The 13,825-nt window shown below is 26.2% G+C and overlaps 1 protein-coding gene across 3 annotated transcripts in view; it reads left to right on the forward strand.

The window, feature by feature from the left end:
* Positions 1-2,948: 2,948 nt before the first annotated feature.
* tfc (Brevican core protein triforce) overlaps positions 2,949-13,825 on the forward strand; it is a 66,893-nt gene continuing 56,016 nt past the window's right edge. For 2 of the 3 annotated variants that reach the window (XM_088197483.1, XM_088197486.1), the window contains exon 1: positions 2,951-3,241. In XM_088197483.1, coding sequence (XP_088053609.1) covers positions 3,148-3,241 — 94 coding nt within the window. In that variant the 5' untranslated portion in view covers positions 2,951-3,147. Of the gene's footprint in view, positions 3,242-13,825 lie in introns of all 3 variants that reach the window. The other variant, XM_088197480.1, reaches the window with a different exon arrangement.

A 13,825-nucleotide genomic window follows, 5' to 3' on the forward strand; every position in this document is an offset into this window, starting at 1 on the left:
AGCTTCAGCATAAAAATGTCACTTGAAAAGGCGTCAAGAGTACATCGTCATATATCTTAAATGTCTTTACAATTACATTTCATTGCACAGTTTTAATACACCCGAATTTCTCAGCAGCATAATAAGTTTAGTTTATAGTGTAGTAATTATCTTGTCACGTTCATAAAATCATATAAAATTTGAGAAATTACTTCCATTGACGATTACAATTATCCGCGTTAAAAGCAGTGCACCAAATCCTTTTTAACATAAATGTCCGTGGAAATATAGAGTTGGCGAGCACTAAGCCTCTCTCAGGCTGGTCATGTGTATAAAAAAATACACACAGCGCTAAAATGAGTAACTTCAGTTCAAAACTTACGCCCGATTACTTCACTAATACCTTTATTCGACCTCTCCAGCTGCTTGGATTCGCTTAGTTCATCCGAACTTAAACCAAGAAGAGCAGCCGACTATCGATAGATAGAGAGAAGATCTATAAAGCTGCCGCATTTGCGTTTCTTTTTGACGTTTGGAATCTAGTGTTATACTAACATTATAATAACATAATTGTTGCGACCTCTCCCCTTTGGAGATGGCCGTCTTTTCTTCTCGAAGGACCACCGTCTCTCGACGGAATTAAACGCCTCTAACTATAGAAATGCTTTATTATCAGAGTTTACATCCTCAGAATCCTTGCTGACGCACGACCATACGCAGTGACAGCTGAGGCGCCTTCAGGTTATTTATACACAAAAAACCACGCACGGCCATAACACACTTTTATTCGGCCATGCATAAATATATGTAAAAATTGTCAGAACAATAATTATACAATTTTAAGTGAGCGTGATTCAAATTGTTTCACAATTTAAATTAAAAACTAAATAACTTTGTCTTATAAAAAAATAAACACACAAAACACATGAACAAAAGAAAAATTAAAACTAATTGTCATAGCAACTAGTGGTGGTGAAAAACCAAATTAATTCTATAAATTATAGTTGATCACGCGACTTCACGCGAGTTTTATTTATCTTAGTTTAACGTACATTTTCTTAGCAACTGAAAAAACGTACTATTCTAAAATGATAATCCGGTGATCAATAGTTCGGTTGCTCGGAAGTCACGTAGACAATTGAGGTAAACCATTAAAATAGCAAATTATAAGGCGTTAGAATTTGGTTGCGTTCATTTTTTTACTTATGAAAATATATTTTTATACTTATTTTTATTTAAAATTGTAAATGAAAATCATAATAAACAACTAACAATATTCCAATGTCAATGAACTTGAATCTGAACAACTAATTTTATAAATTAATATTTGATCCTTGCATAGAATCGGCTCCTTGATAATAAACTAAAATTATTGAACTGCTTGAATCAGGTTTTAAGAATATTATTATTTAAAAAAATATATATTCAGTATCTTATTTCCATGAACACAATTTTATTTTTTAATATTTAAAAATATATAAAATTATTATTCATTTGTAAAATAAAAAGATTATATTTCAGCGTAGGAAGCAAAAAAATTTTAGTATTACTATTGTACAAATAGCTTTTACTATTTAGTAAAAATTACTTATATTTATTTGATATATGATTTTCAGTATATTAAATAGCAATTACCATAGAATCTGTTATGATATAATGATACTCATTTTATTTATTTAATTTTCTATTTAAAATGTTACACCCTGCAATTAACAGATATGACTTGTTTTGAATAAGTGTTAATTAAACTTAATTAATAACCAATTAAGCTTCAGTTATTTATTTTTGCGTCATTGCAATTATCTACAATATATTTTGTATATATAATTTGTGAGCAATAAAACGTTATCTACGTTAAATGTTATCAAAAACAATATAATAGACATGATAGTTTAAATAAATTATCACAAAAAGTTGTACTTTAAATCTATAAAAAAAATCAAATAAATTAAAATTGAGTTATGGAAAAGTGAGATTTTCTTAAACGATTGATTAAAATTAAAAAGCTTACTTGTAATATTTTCTTTAATCATTATTAGTAAAACTCATTAAAACAGTTCAATGATCTATTTTTTATTATTTAAATACCGGTTCTTCTCTACTGTTATTTATGGCAGAAGCGGTCGATGCTTTGACAAATTTGTTGCTTCAAAGCTCATTGGTATTTGTTATGGAATTGTTTTGTGCCGGTGTTAAAAAAGTATTTACCTTAGTTTCCATTTATAAACAATATTTTTGCCACAAAGTTAAGATAACTCGATTTTACCGTAAAATTACGCGTTAATTTTTTTTTATTGTGATTCTCGTGAATATACACTATTTTATTTTGTTACAATATTTTTTTTCGGATTTTGAGTACGACGTAAAAAAACTAACAACAATTTATTTTTATTATGTAAAATTTATTACAGTAGAGAAATAGTTTCGAGATGTATTCTGTAAACTGAGTGCTGGTGGAGAAGTTGGGATTATCGTCGTGATGTTCTCTGGATGATTCGCTGATATTTCCTAGTGTCAAATGCGGGTCTATCTCGGTTTGCCTCTGATGGCGCCTGTCTCTGATCCTCTCGTCTTAATCGTTTAATAATCGAATATTTTACCATTATATAGTATATGTATGTACGTACAATATTTTATTCACTACATCTTAAACAAAATACAACGCTAGTATTAATACTGGTATGAAAGGCTCTATTTGAAAAAGTCATGATAAATCAGTCTGGCTTTTGGTTCACTTTTTAAAACGATCTAACTATAACTATATTGATACATTTTTTTTTATTTATATATAGTAAGTGATATATTTTAAAACAAAGTTTGTCAGATAAAACCTCGCTTTGCGATTTCGCTTCGTTCACCAGTCGCGGCCACATACCAGACTGTTCTCTCTAGCATTACTATAGTCCATCTCCAAAAGTTCCCCCAGCATGCATACCATACCAGCGCCGATCGAGCAACTTGCAAGCCCAGCATAACAGTGAAAACATTAACATCGAGCGGTTAACACATCTCGCACGAACCGAAAGTTTTTGACAGCCGCCTGTGTACTATAATAAATAGTAATACAATAATAACATGATAAAAGATAGCTTATAGCATAAGCCAGTGATCAACTAATTTAAGTAAAACATAAAATTATCAGTCACTAGTTATTACTTTAAAAATAAAATGGTGCGTAAAGGATTTTCCCTTCCCGGTCTAATGATGGCCTCCTTGATCCTGTTGACCTCAGCTCAAAGGACGACTCATCCCAAAGAAACAGGTGAGTCACTTGATGATATTATTTACATATAATTTGATTTATTGAGTCAGCATCCTGACCTTAAAGTCATGAGAGAATAAAAATAGCACAAGTTCGACAATTTGCTATTTTGCATTGTCGGCTTTTCCAAATACGATTTTTATGTTTATTTTATGATAAACGCTGACAAGCATGTGAAACCATATATTATTATACTATGTATACATAAGTAATTGCTATATTTCATGAATAAAAAAGGGTACTTAAAATACAAAATATAGGATAATCATTATAAATTACATATATATCTGTAAAAATTACACTATAATAATTATTATCATTCAATACATAAATATATCGCGTATTAAAAAAATATTTTTATGCTATATTATAATATAATATTGAAGGAAAGCAATAAAATATTATTAATTGACCAGTCAGTATGGAATGTGAAACTCTTAACTTCTTATAAGCAAGAATATATTTTAATACAAGTTTTTTGAAAAAAGTTTATTTTTCTTAATCGTACAAATATATATATTTAAAATAAAAATAAAATTCTAAATTGGCATGCAAATTTGTTAAAACATGAATATATTAATAATCGAGTTTTATTCGTCCTTAAATTATCTATTTATTTAACGTTATTCAAGTTCAAAAATACCATTAAGCAAAGTTAATCTGTGCAAATTTGACATTAATTCTCATTCCATCGTATTTTTACAATACTATATTTTAACCAACAATTTTATAAGCAACTAACAAAATTTTGATTAATGTAGTATAATATTAATTGTTTTTATCTGTTCATAAATGTATTTACTAGCTATTACATTATGTTTTACTGTGTATATTAATATTATAGAATGAAAGAAATCGCTGCTATAAATTTAATGACTATTTAATTTCAGTCTTTTCAAATTAGCAATTAATTTAGTATATATAAGTAGTTTATATATATATTATAAATTGTTTATTTTAAAAAAAAAAATATTTACGTGCTTTTTTCGCGTTCATCTTTTTTTTGAATGAGTCTCTATATTTCGCCAAGATTGTCCCAGCATCATCAGGAGTTTCCACATTTTTTTGTGAATGTAATAAGTTAGCAGTGAGGGTAATAGTATTCAAACTAACGTGTTTTTAACATTAAAACCAATAAAATGTGCGAATAAAAATTCTTTCCCTGCGCGATGTAAAAAAAAGTGTGCGTTTGTATGTATATATTTATATTTGAAATCTCTGGATTCGTCGCGATTTTTGCTTACTTTCTTTCCATATTTCGGCTGCGATGCTCCAGCCATGGTCACGAATTAACTATATAAAATATATATATTTACGTGATTTTCTCGCGTTGTTTTTTGAATTAGTCCCTCTATATTTCGCCGGAGATTTTCCCAGCATCTTCAGGAGATTTTCACATTTTTTTTACTTCGCTCAGGGAAGGATTTTTTATTCGCACTATTTTTTTGGTTTTAATGTTAAAAACACGTTTTTTAGTTTGAATATTATTACACCCTCACTGCTCCGCGGATATGAGCATACTGAAGAAATTTTTTATCGATCGTTTTTTCGTATTGTTACAAATGTTCGATCCTTAAAAAACGATTTACAGCACGTAACTGTTATTATTATTAAATTGTTTTTATTTTTACGCGGTAATATATTTAAAAAAGAATTTATTTACGTGATTTTTTATTTTTTTTCAATTTGATAAAAAAAATGTGAAAAGCTCCTGAAGATGCTGGGAAAATCTCCGGCGAAATATAGAGGGACTAATTCAAAAAACAACGCGAGAAAATCACATAAATTAATTATTTTTTAAATATATTGCCGCGTAAAAATAAAAATAAATATATATGTATATACATATATTGTAATTGGTATATGTGTTTTTGTATTGGTTATATATGTGTATAATATATTATTACTATTAATATTACTATGACACACATATACATTTAACGACTATTATATGATACATACATATATGTACTAAAGTAACAAATTTATTATTATTTATAAAGATATTTTTCGTAAATATGGTAATACTTTCTATAAATATAGTAAGATTTTTAGAATTGATATACAGAATAATATTTTGCTGTTAAGAGCAATAAATATAGAAACATTATTTACAAACAATTCTTTCTGGTTAATATTCTGCGTAGCATACATATGTATATTTAAGAAATTTATGTTTTGATGGATAAGTTTAACTTTCAATTTACAACTTGGTTAAACACTAGTTTAGTATAATATATGAAAAAAATCTCTATAAATAATAAAGTTTTCCTAAATATAACAAAAAACTTCACTTTTATTAAACATTGAATAATATTTTAATATAAAAAGTAAGAAAGCTAATGAATTAATTTACATTCTTGTATCAATTGCATTATATACGTTAAATACCTATCATGTGAATGAGGACGTTTCTATTAATGTTTTGAGCATGTTTCGTATACGTATAATCTAATCCAGCATAATCTAGATATTTAGTATTTTTTTATAAAATTATACTACAAGTAATACCGGAATCAAATTTAGTAAAAATGTTACCAATAAGTTCCAATTTAATAGTAGATACATAATGGCTTTTATTTTACTTCCTGATAACTTCTGCTAGTAATAAAACATTATTAGCGTTACCATTAAAATAAAATAATATTGCTGTATTAATATATTAGATAATATATATTGTTATTTTGGACAACAGAACTTTTTAAACATCATATAAAAAAAAAGTAAAAAGTTTAATGAAATGTTTTTGCAAATTAATCCGTAAGAAATCCATATTAAGAGTTCATAAAAATACAAATATCAAGAAGAAGAATTGTTAATATGTTACGGATCTTTTCAGTATAATTTAACATTTGAAATGCCTTATATTTCATCTATGAAATATTAGTGTCTTTAAAAAGATTTTAGCCATTTTTAGGAATTCCACAAAATCAAAAATCATCACCAGCTTTTCTCGACGGAAGTCAATTCGCCGTCAAACGAACATTATTTTAATTTATGCCACAACATAACTGGTAGTATTATATTAAAGCGTTTCGATTACGCTCGCTTCGATATGCAACAGAGTCGTGACGAAACGGAGAAAAATCTCCATTTCTCCCAATTGCATAACCACCCAAGTCTTTCGCTTATGTTAATTGTTGACCCGTAGCGAGTTCCGATTTGTGGGTCACAGAGCTTTGTCACAACTTCCTGACTTTTTTCCGGACCGACGAAAGGTCAGCACGCTACTTGTTACATTATTTATATGTTCATTATACAATTTGTACTTCATATATACACATATAGACAAAATATAACTAATCATTATGTTTAAAACATATTAGGTCAATACAAATATTTGCTACAAAAATTCAGTAGCCTGATTTATATGTTAAATTATGCGTTGATTTCAAATGTGTCATTAGTTTTTTTATGGCACATGTACATGTTATCGTAGATTTGATTATATAAAGATATATTAGCAAAGCAAGAATAAGTTAACGGACATTGATGTATTGTAGTTTAAAATATCTGGACATTAGTAGGTTTTATAATGTATAGCAAAAATACTAACATGAGGTGATTTATATGTTAAAAAATGGCATTTTTTAATATATATTTTTGATTTCTGTTAGGAAAACTGTTTTTAATAATGCATTTTTATAAATGCCCTTCATGGCAAAATCTCAAATATTTTTGTAAAATAAGATTAAATTTTATTTATTCAATATTTTTTAATGATAATTATATAATATTTTTGTATCCTTGGACTAGAGAATTGAATCACGGTAGTGAACTTTTCTATAAACTGTGCCATTAACAACATACATATGATGTAATTTGTGGACCACGTAAATAAAAATAAAATTATATTTATTATGAATACGGAAGAGAAATTCGTATTTTTTATTATAAGTGAAAATAGATTCAATTATCACTAAGAATCAAAGTACTGAATCGCATTCTTGCGGTTATAGTAATTTTATTTGCGTTAATCATTTCCGATGACATTCAATTTATAGGGAATTCTTTAAAAGCTCGTCGAAATGGAAAGTTCTATTAACGAAGACTATTTTTAAAAGAATCTTCAGAATTAAACGATCGAAAGGATAATAGTTTCGTTTTCGTTGACAGGTGTTGGTTCTTGCGTTGGACATGCTAAAGGTCGTCGATGAGAACTTTCTTTTCGGTGAGATGCGGTGGACCCGTTCCACCAGTTACGTTATGGCCTCTACCGCGAGTAAAACCGAATTTTTGTAATTGATCAACACGAATCAGCTCTCTGGTCTTTGACCCAAATATCTCAAATGTGGATGCCGAAATTCAGAAAACCTTGGATGCTTACGCTCTTCATTATCTTCTCGTGCTCGAAAAAATATTACACTACCGTACTATTTTTATTGAAGAATCACACTTGTAAATTGATTTCACTTTTTTCTGTAATTTGGTATGTGTACATTAACACTACGCGGTCGTGATGTTAGAGGATTGCTCAAAAAAATAGCATTAAGAAGGTCATCTCTATTTAAAATGGACGAGAAGTCCAAGATCGTCTTCCTGCATTTTATCACACGAAGGCCTTTAATTGATTAAATTTTATATGCATATATTTATTTAAAAGTAATATATCTTTAAATTATTATTTGTGTATACTATTAAAGTGCTAAACATTTATTAGTATTTACCTGAAATATTAATCGATTCTATACACTTATGCTAATTACTAACACCATCTATTTTTTCTAGCGTGAATAAGCAAGCATAATTAACATTCATATTTACTCAAATTTTTCATTTACTATTTACAGTGTTTTATTATGTAGTATATAGCCCATAAAAATACAACAAATATTTTCACATTGACATTACACAGTATTTAAAAATATCATTTAATTCCATAGCAGATACTAGTTCTATGATATTTTCTATTAAACATATTAATATCATTTTTCTCATCACTAAGATCATCAAGAAAAGGCTATAAAGCAATATCCTTAAAGATTTATTCTTATTTAATTGATAACTATACAATCTACTTCATTTTACGCTTCTTTAAAAAATATTTTGTTATGAATGAAATCAATTTTTTAATATCAAAATATTTTAATTCTGTTTTTAAATAAAATCTTATTAAAAGTTAAAGATCTATTTGAAACTCTGTGTATAAAACTAAAGCTTTGTGATAAAAACAGTTTTTTGCGATACATGTTTACTATATATCTGCATTTAACCATATTTTAAATATTTTTTTAATCTTTCCGGAAGCTGCTTCGAACAATTATATATTTATAGTTATTTTTAAACTGCATAATAATTTCATGCATTATTAAATCCATCATTTTTTTTTCTTTACCGTGCAACTAAAATAATAATACAACTTTATTGTTATGTTATTAAAATTATAATGTTTGGCATTTGTATATTACATATAAATATTCAGAAACATGTGTTTCTAAAATAAAAAATATTATTTTTTATTTCTTGATGTTTTACGTTTTTTTTTTAAATGAGAAACTCGGATAAAAATATATATAATATATCGTAAATATTAATATTAATACAGTATATTTTTACTAATCTCATTTACCCCAATTTGGGTCAATATTATGCATGAAAATTATATAAGACTATATTTTATATTATAAAACGCAAGAAATGGTAAAACCTTTAATAGAACATAGTTCATAATAATTATTTCACTAATTTATTTAAAATTACTATATGTGATATTTTTATAATTCTGACTAAAATAGTCACTTTCTATCATATAAAATTTTCTCTTGTATTTTGTAAAAAATTGCAATATCTTATCATATGATTCTTATCATATCTTAATTGCAATATCTTATCAGATCTTACACGAATCCTTGCAAAAAAGTTGATAATACAGTCATTCTTAAATCATTGATCCAGCAAATGTTTGCTAATATTTAAAGAATTAATCAAAAATCCCTGTTCCTTTTCTCACTACCTGCTATGAATTCAGCTGCAAATTTAGCAGTATTAATTTTTATCCTTATATTATTTATATTAAAAATCCTATTAACCTAATTACTAAAGTTATTATACATTACCTATTTTAAAAAACTAAATAAAAAATGTGTTTCACAAATGTTAAGTAAATATTGCATATAAATATAATATACATTTTAGACTTTTATATTAAGAAATGGACATTTGTAAAATTAATTTATCGATTTATGCATTATTGTATTAACACCAAACTAAAATTTTCTTATTTTAAATTGCCATATTAATACAATATAATATAAAGTTCTTAAAAATGGTACTTTATTTTGCTCTCAAACAAATTAAAAAAGCCTATTTTTTGTAACTGATCAGTATTAAATATTTTGGAGCACAATTAGCCAGCCTACTGTCCAATTTGACATAATTTAATTTGTCCAAAAATTTTTTTTTAATTTCTTATCTTTATAAAACAGAAATAACTAAAATGAATGACTACAATTCTTTGCTATATATAATTAATAAAAGATAACAAATAATATATCTAATATAAATATAGTAGTTCAATTAATGAAATAAATTTTATTCTACAAATCAAATCATAAAATATGATATAATAATATTTTAGTCTACGTATTATATATATTATATTATAATAAACACTGTAATGAAAAAAAAATTTTAATCAAGACTTTTATTTTAATAAATTCTAAATCCCAGATTTACTGAATTATTATCTTTTTAAAGGTATTTCTATATATTATATTTATTATTATATAATAATTTATATTTAACTGTTTTATTATTATTATAACCATTATTGAATATTTATATATTTCTGCATCGAAAAACCCTTTCTAATAACTGAATGCATCAAGCAACGTATCTTAGAGCCTGCATCTAATTTTTGTAATACATTTCTCTGCCTTATAATATAAAATACACGTTCACTTTCCATATACACTAAAACGTTAGTAATACTATGCAAGCGATCCATATTCGGAGAGTGAGATTTGTTTGCAATATCTAGAATTCCTAACCCAAATATTTTTTATTTTATAATTTTAAATAATAAATCACTTTTCGTAGATTTTTTATATTTAATATAAAATATAGTAATATTAGTATATCTGTTATTAAAGTATTATTAAAATTAAAATAACAAGAACTGCAATAATATTTTATTTAATAAATTACATTATTGTAACAAATCCGACTCAATGTTTTATTAAAAAAAATATATCTTTAAACATTATTTTCTAGTATAGCAATATGTGTTTTATATATTTTTACTCGTTAATAAATCTAAATCCAATACAAAATATTTTTTATATATTTTGAAAAAGTTCAGACTAGATTTTCATTGACATTCCGGAACATATTATTTTTTATCAATTTTTTTAATGAAAATATTGCTTATTACCATACATAAAAAAATTCTCAACCTTTTGGGTTTTAATTTGAAGAAATTAATACTGTTTTTATTATATTATATATGAACACATGAATGAAATCATAATGCATACATTACATTCTAATTTTGTTACTTAAAATTCTAGCACAGGTTTCGTTCACAACCGCTCGTCGATATCTCTTGCGAGTGTTCTCATAAAAACCCATACTGCGCACTCGCAAGTACTTCGGCCGTTCTTATGCATTTTTTACTATTTGCCTAACAAATCCGATTCACACGGACATTCGCCAACCTAGTTCTAAGGCAAACAACAAGACCTATCCCTTGCAACAGATACGTGATCTATCGACCGGCCGGTACACATAAATACCTCTTCTGCCGCTAAACATTCGCACGATTTTCGCGTCGTGCAGAATGCGATGGTCATTCCGACCTAAGGCAAAACTAATTCTCTGGACAGATGCTGGGTGTTGAAGCAAGGCCGAAGTCGTGCTACACAAACGGATGTCACTAGGTTTAATGTAACGAGTCTCAAGTACGAATCGACACGATGCGTGTGGATATTTCCCAACGTCGTTGCAAAACCGCCAAATGAGCCATACGCTAATTTGCGTACAATATAAAAGAGCACAAAGGAACGCGAATGGAAACCGCTTTCACTATCTATCTATCTAATATGTAATAAGCATGTTCATTGTTACCGAGTATGTGCCTTTTTTGCTGCGCCGTTGTTGTTTATACCTCGATTGATATTGTAATTGCGAGTTTTTGGACATTCTTCTACATTAGATAAATTGCTGCATTCAGACGTTGTCCAATCGGATGTAGATCTGTGGTGAAATTTTGCTTTCTATAACACAACATAACGTTGTTACTTGGTTAGCTATCGAACATAACAAATGCTGTAAATCAGGTATTGATCGAGATAGTGTCAAAGACAATGACTGTATTATAAATTCAATAGAACATAGCGTCATTGACATATCTACATATATCTAATTATATTCTATAAAATGTACATAATTTCATAGTAATTACAATGTTTTGATCTCAATACAACAATAATTAATAAAATGTTGAACTTAAAATTTTAGCTAATATTGCTTTATACACTTTTTTGACAAATTTTATTTTTAGCACACTCAATCATGACAAAAGTAAAACCGACTTTAAACTTTGTTTTTTCAAATAAAAATGTTATAAATACTCAGTAAATTTCTTTTTTAAACCATATATAAATTTAGTATATTAGATTCTTAATTTTGCAAAAAAATAGTTTGGCGCGAAAAACTTATGCTTAAGAATGATTTTTTATTGAAGTTATAAATATAGTAAATAGGGAATGTTTAGTTTTTAAAAATATATATCACGTTTAATTTTAATATAAAAATAAGGCAGACAATTCAGTTGATAAAAAAAATAGTTCCTGCCATTTTCGCGTTTTGGGGTCAAAGAGGTATGACTTTGCAGTCAAAATTGCCGCCGGAAATGTTAGTAACAGATTATTTTATAAGCATTTATGAAACACCACGTATATATTGAAATTTACATGTCGCTATCAGGTGGTGAAGTCAAAATGCTAGATCTTAAAAGTCGGAGAGTCTTTCCTTGGATGTCAAGTTGAATTATTGTCGACTGTGATCTATTGTGATGATGCTGGACGATCCGCTTATGTTTTTTTAATTGCATCGCTTTTCGGACATACTGCCCAAAAGCCACTTTTGGCGATCGTTAACAATAATTATTAACGCAATTGTTTTGTCCCAAGGTTTCTCTTCTGATAAAAGACCATAATTTTGAGAGGAGTTGGTAAATATTTTTATTTGTACGAGGTTTAAACACGGTCGTTAGAATTTTCACCTAAAAATGAATAATTTATGCAAATGCTCAAAAACCCTACAGTAGTTATTATTTTTCAGCTTTTGTAAAAAAAAATTTAGTTTTTTTAACCTTGATTATTATTTTATAGTTATTTTCTCCTATTTTGTATATTTTTTTTAACTCTTTTTATAACCCGTTAATAGTTGTATTTAATTTTATTTGTATATATATATATATATATATATATATATATATATATATATATATATATATATATATATATATATATATATATATATATATATATATATATATATATATATATATATATATATATATATATATATATATATATATATATATATATTATACATACATAGGTATTCCCATTTTTTATTTTATTTACATGACTGAAACTTTGCGATTTTTAATACGTAAAAATATTCTATAGAATATATTATAATTTAACACAAAAAATTGTTATAAATACTATGTATCAAAATCAATATTTATTTAAAACGATTTTTTAGTAAAATTATTTTTGATCCCAAAATATAAGCAAAAATAAAAAAACAATTCATTTTACTAAAAGTATACTTATATATTCGCTAAAAAATGACTAAATTTGTCCTTGAACGATGTAAATTTTTTAATATTTAAATAAAATAAATTATCTTTTTAACTCCAAATATCTTATATATAAACATTTACGCATACAACTTCTAGAATAAATTCTATTTTAAAACTATAATATTAAATTATAAATAAAATATGTATTTAAAATTCATTACTATTAAACTCAATAAAAATATAATACTTTTATGCTGAGCAATTTCTCCACATTTTTATATATAAAATAATTCATAAATCATATTTTCAACTAACTTTGGTAAAAAAAATATTTTTAATTATCTAAGAGCAAGTAAATATACAAAGTGCAAGAAATATCGTATATAATAAACAATATATTCCGGAATAATATTTTTAGAACATCCTTTTATTTATTTTTAATGTAGTCACAATGGATTTTAATTCAAAAAGTCTATAAATACATATATAGTCTATCTTATAAAAAAAAAACAATTCTAGACACTGCACATCTTTCATATATGTTTATAAAACGCCTATAAAAACAATTCTTTCTTCATTTTATAAATATTTTTTAGTGATAACGGATTATCTTTAATTACAATTGTTATCATGCACATCACTGTTTATTTACGATAGCATTCTACTACATTTTGCTTATCTATAATATCATTGCAATCAACATATTGGAATTAAATTTTAGCAGCAGATTACCCTTTAGCACAGAAAGAATAACAAAACGAACCTGGCACTTGATTGCAATTAAATAATACTGCTCTTTTAACACCTAATTAGTAAACGGTGCTTGTATT

Source organism: Plectrocnemia conspersa, unplaced genomic scaffold, assembly GCF_051122295.1.
Source record: "Plectrocnemia conspersa isolate PC_06_02 unplaced genomic scaffold, ASM5112229v1 ptg000011l, whole genome shotgun sequence".
Taxonomy (NCBI): Eukaryota; Metazoa; Arthropoda; class Insecta; order Trichoptera; family Polycentropodidae; genus Plectrocnemia; species Plectrocnemia conspersa.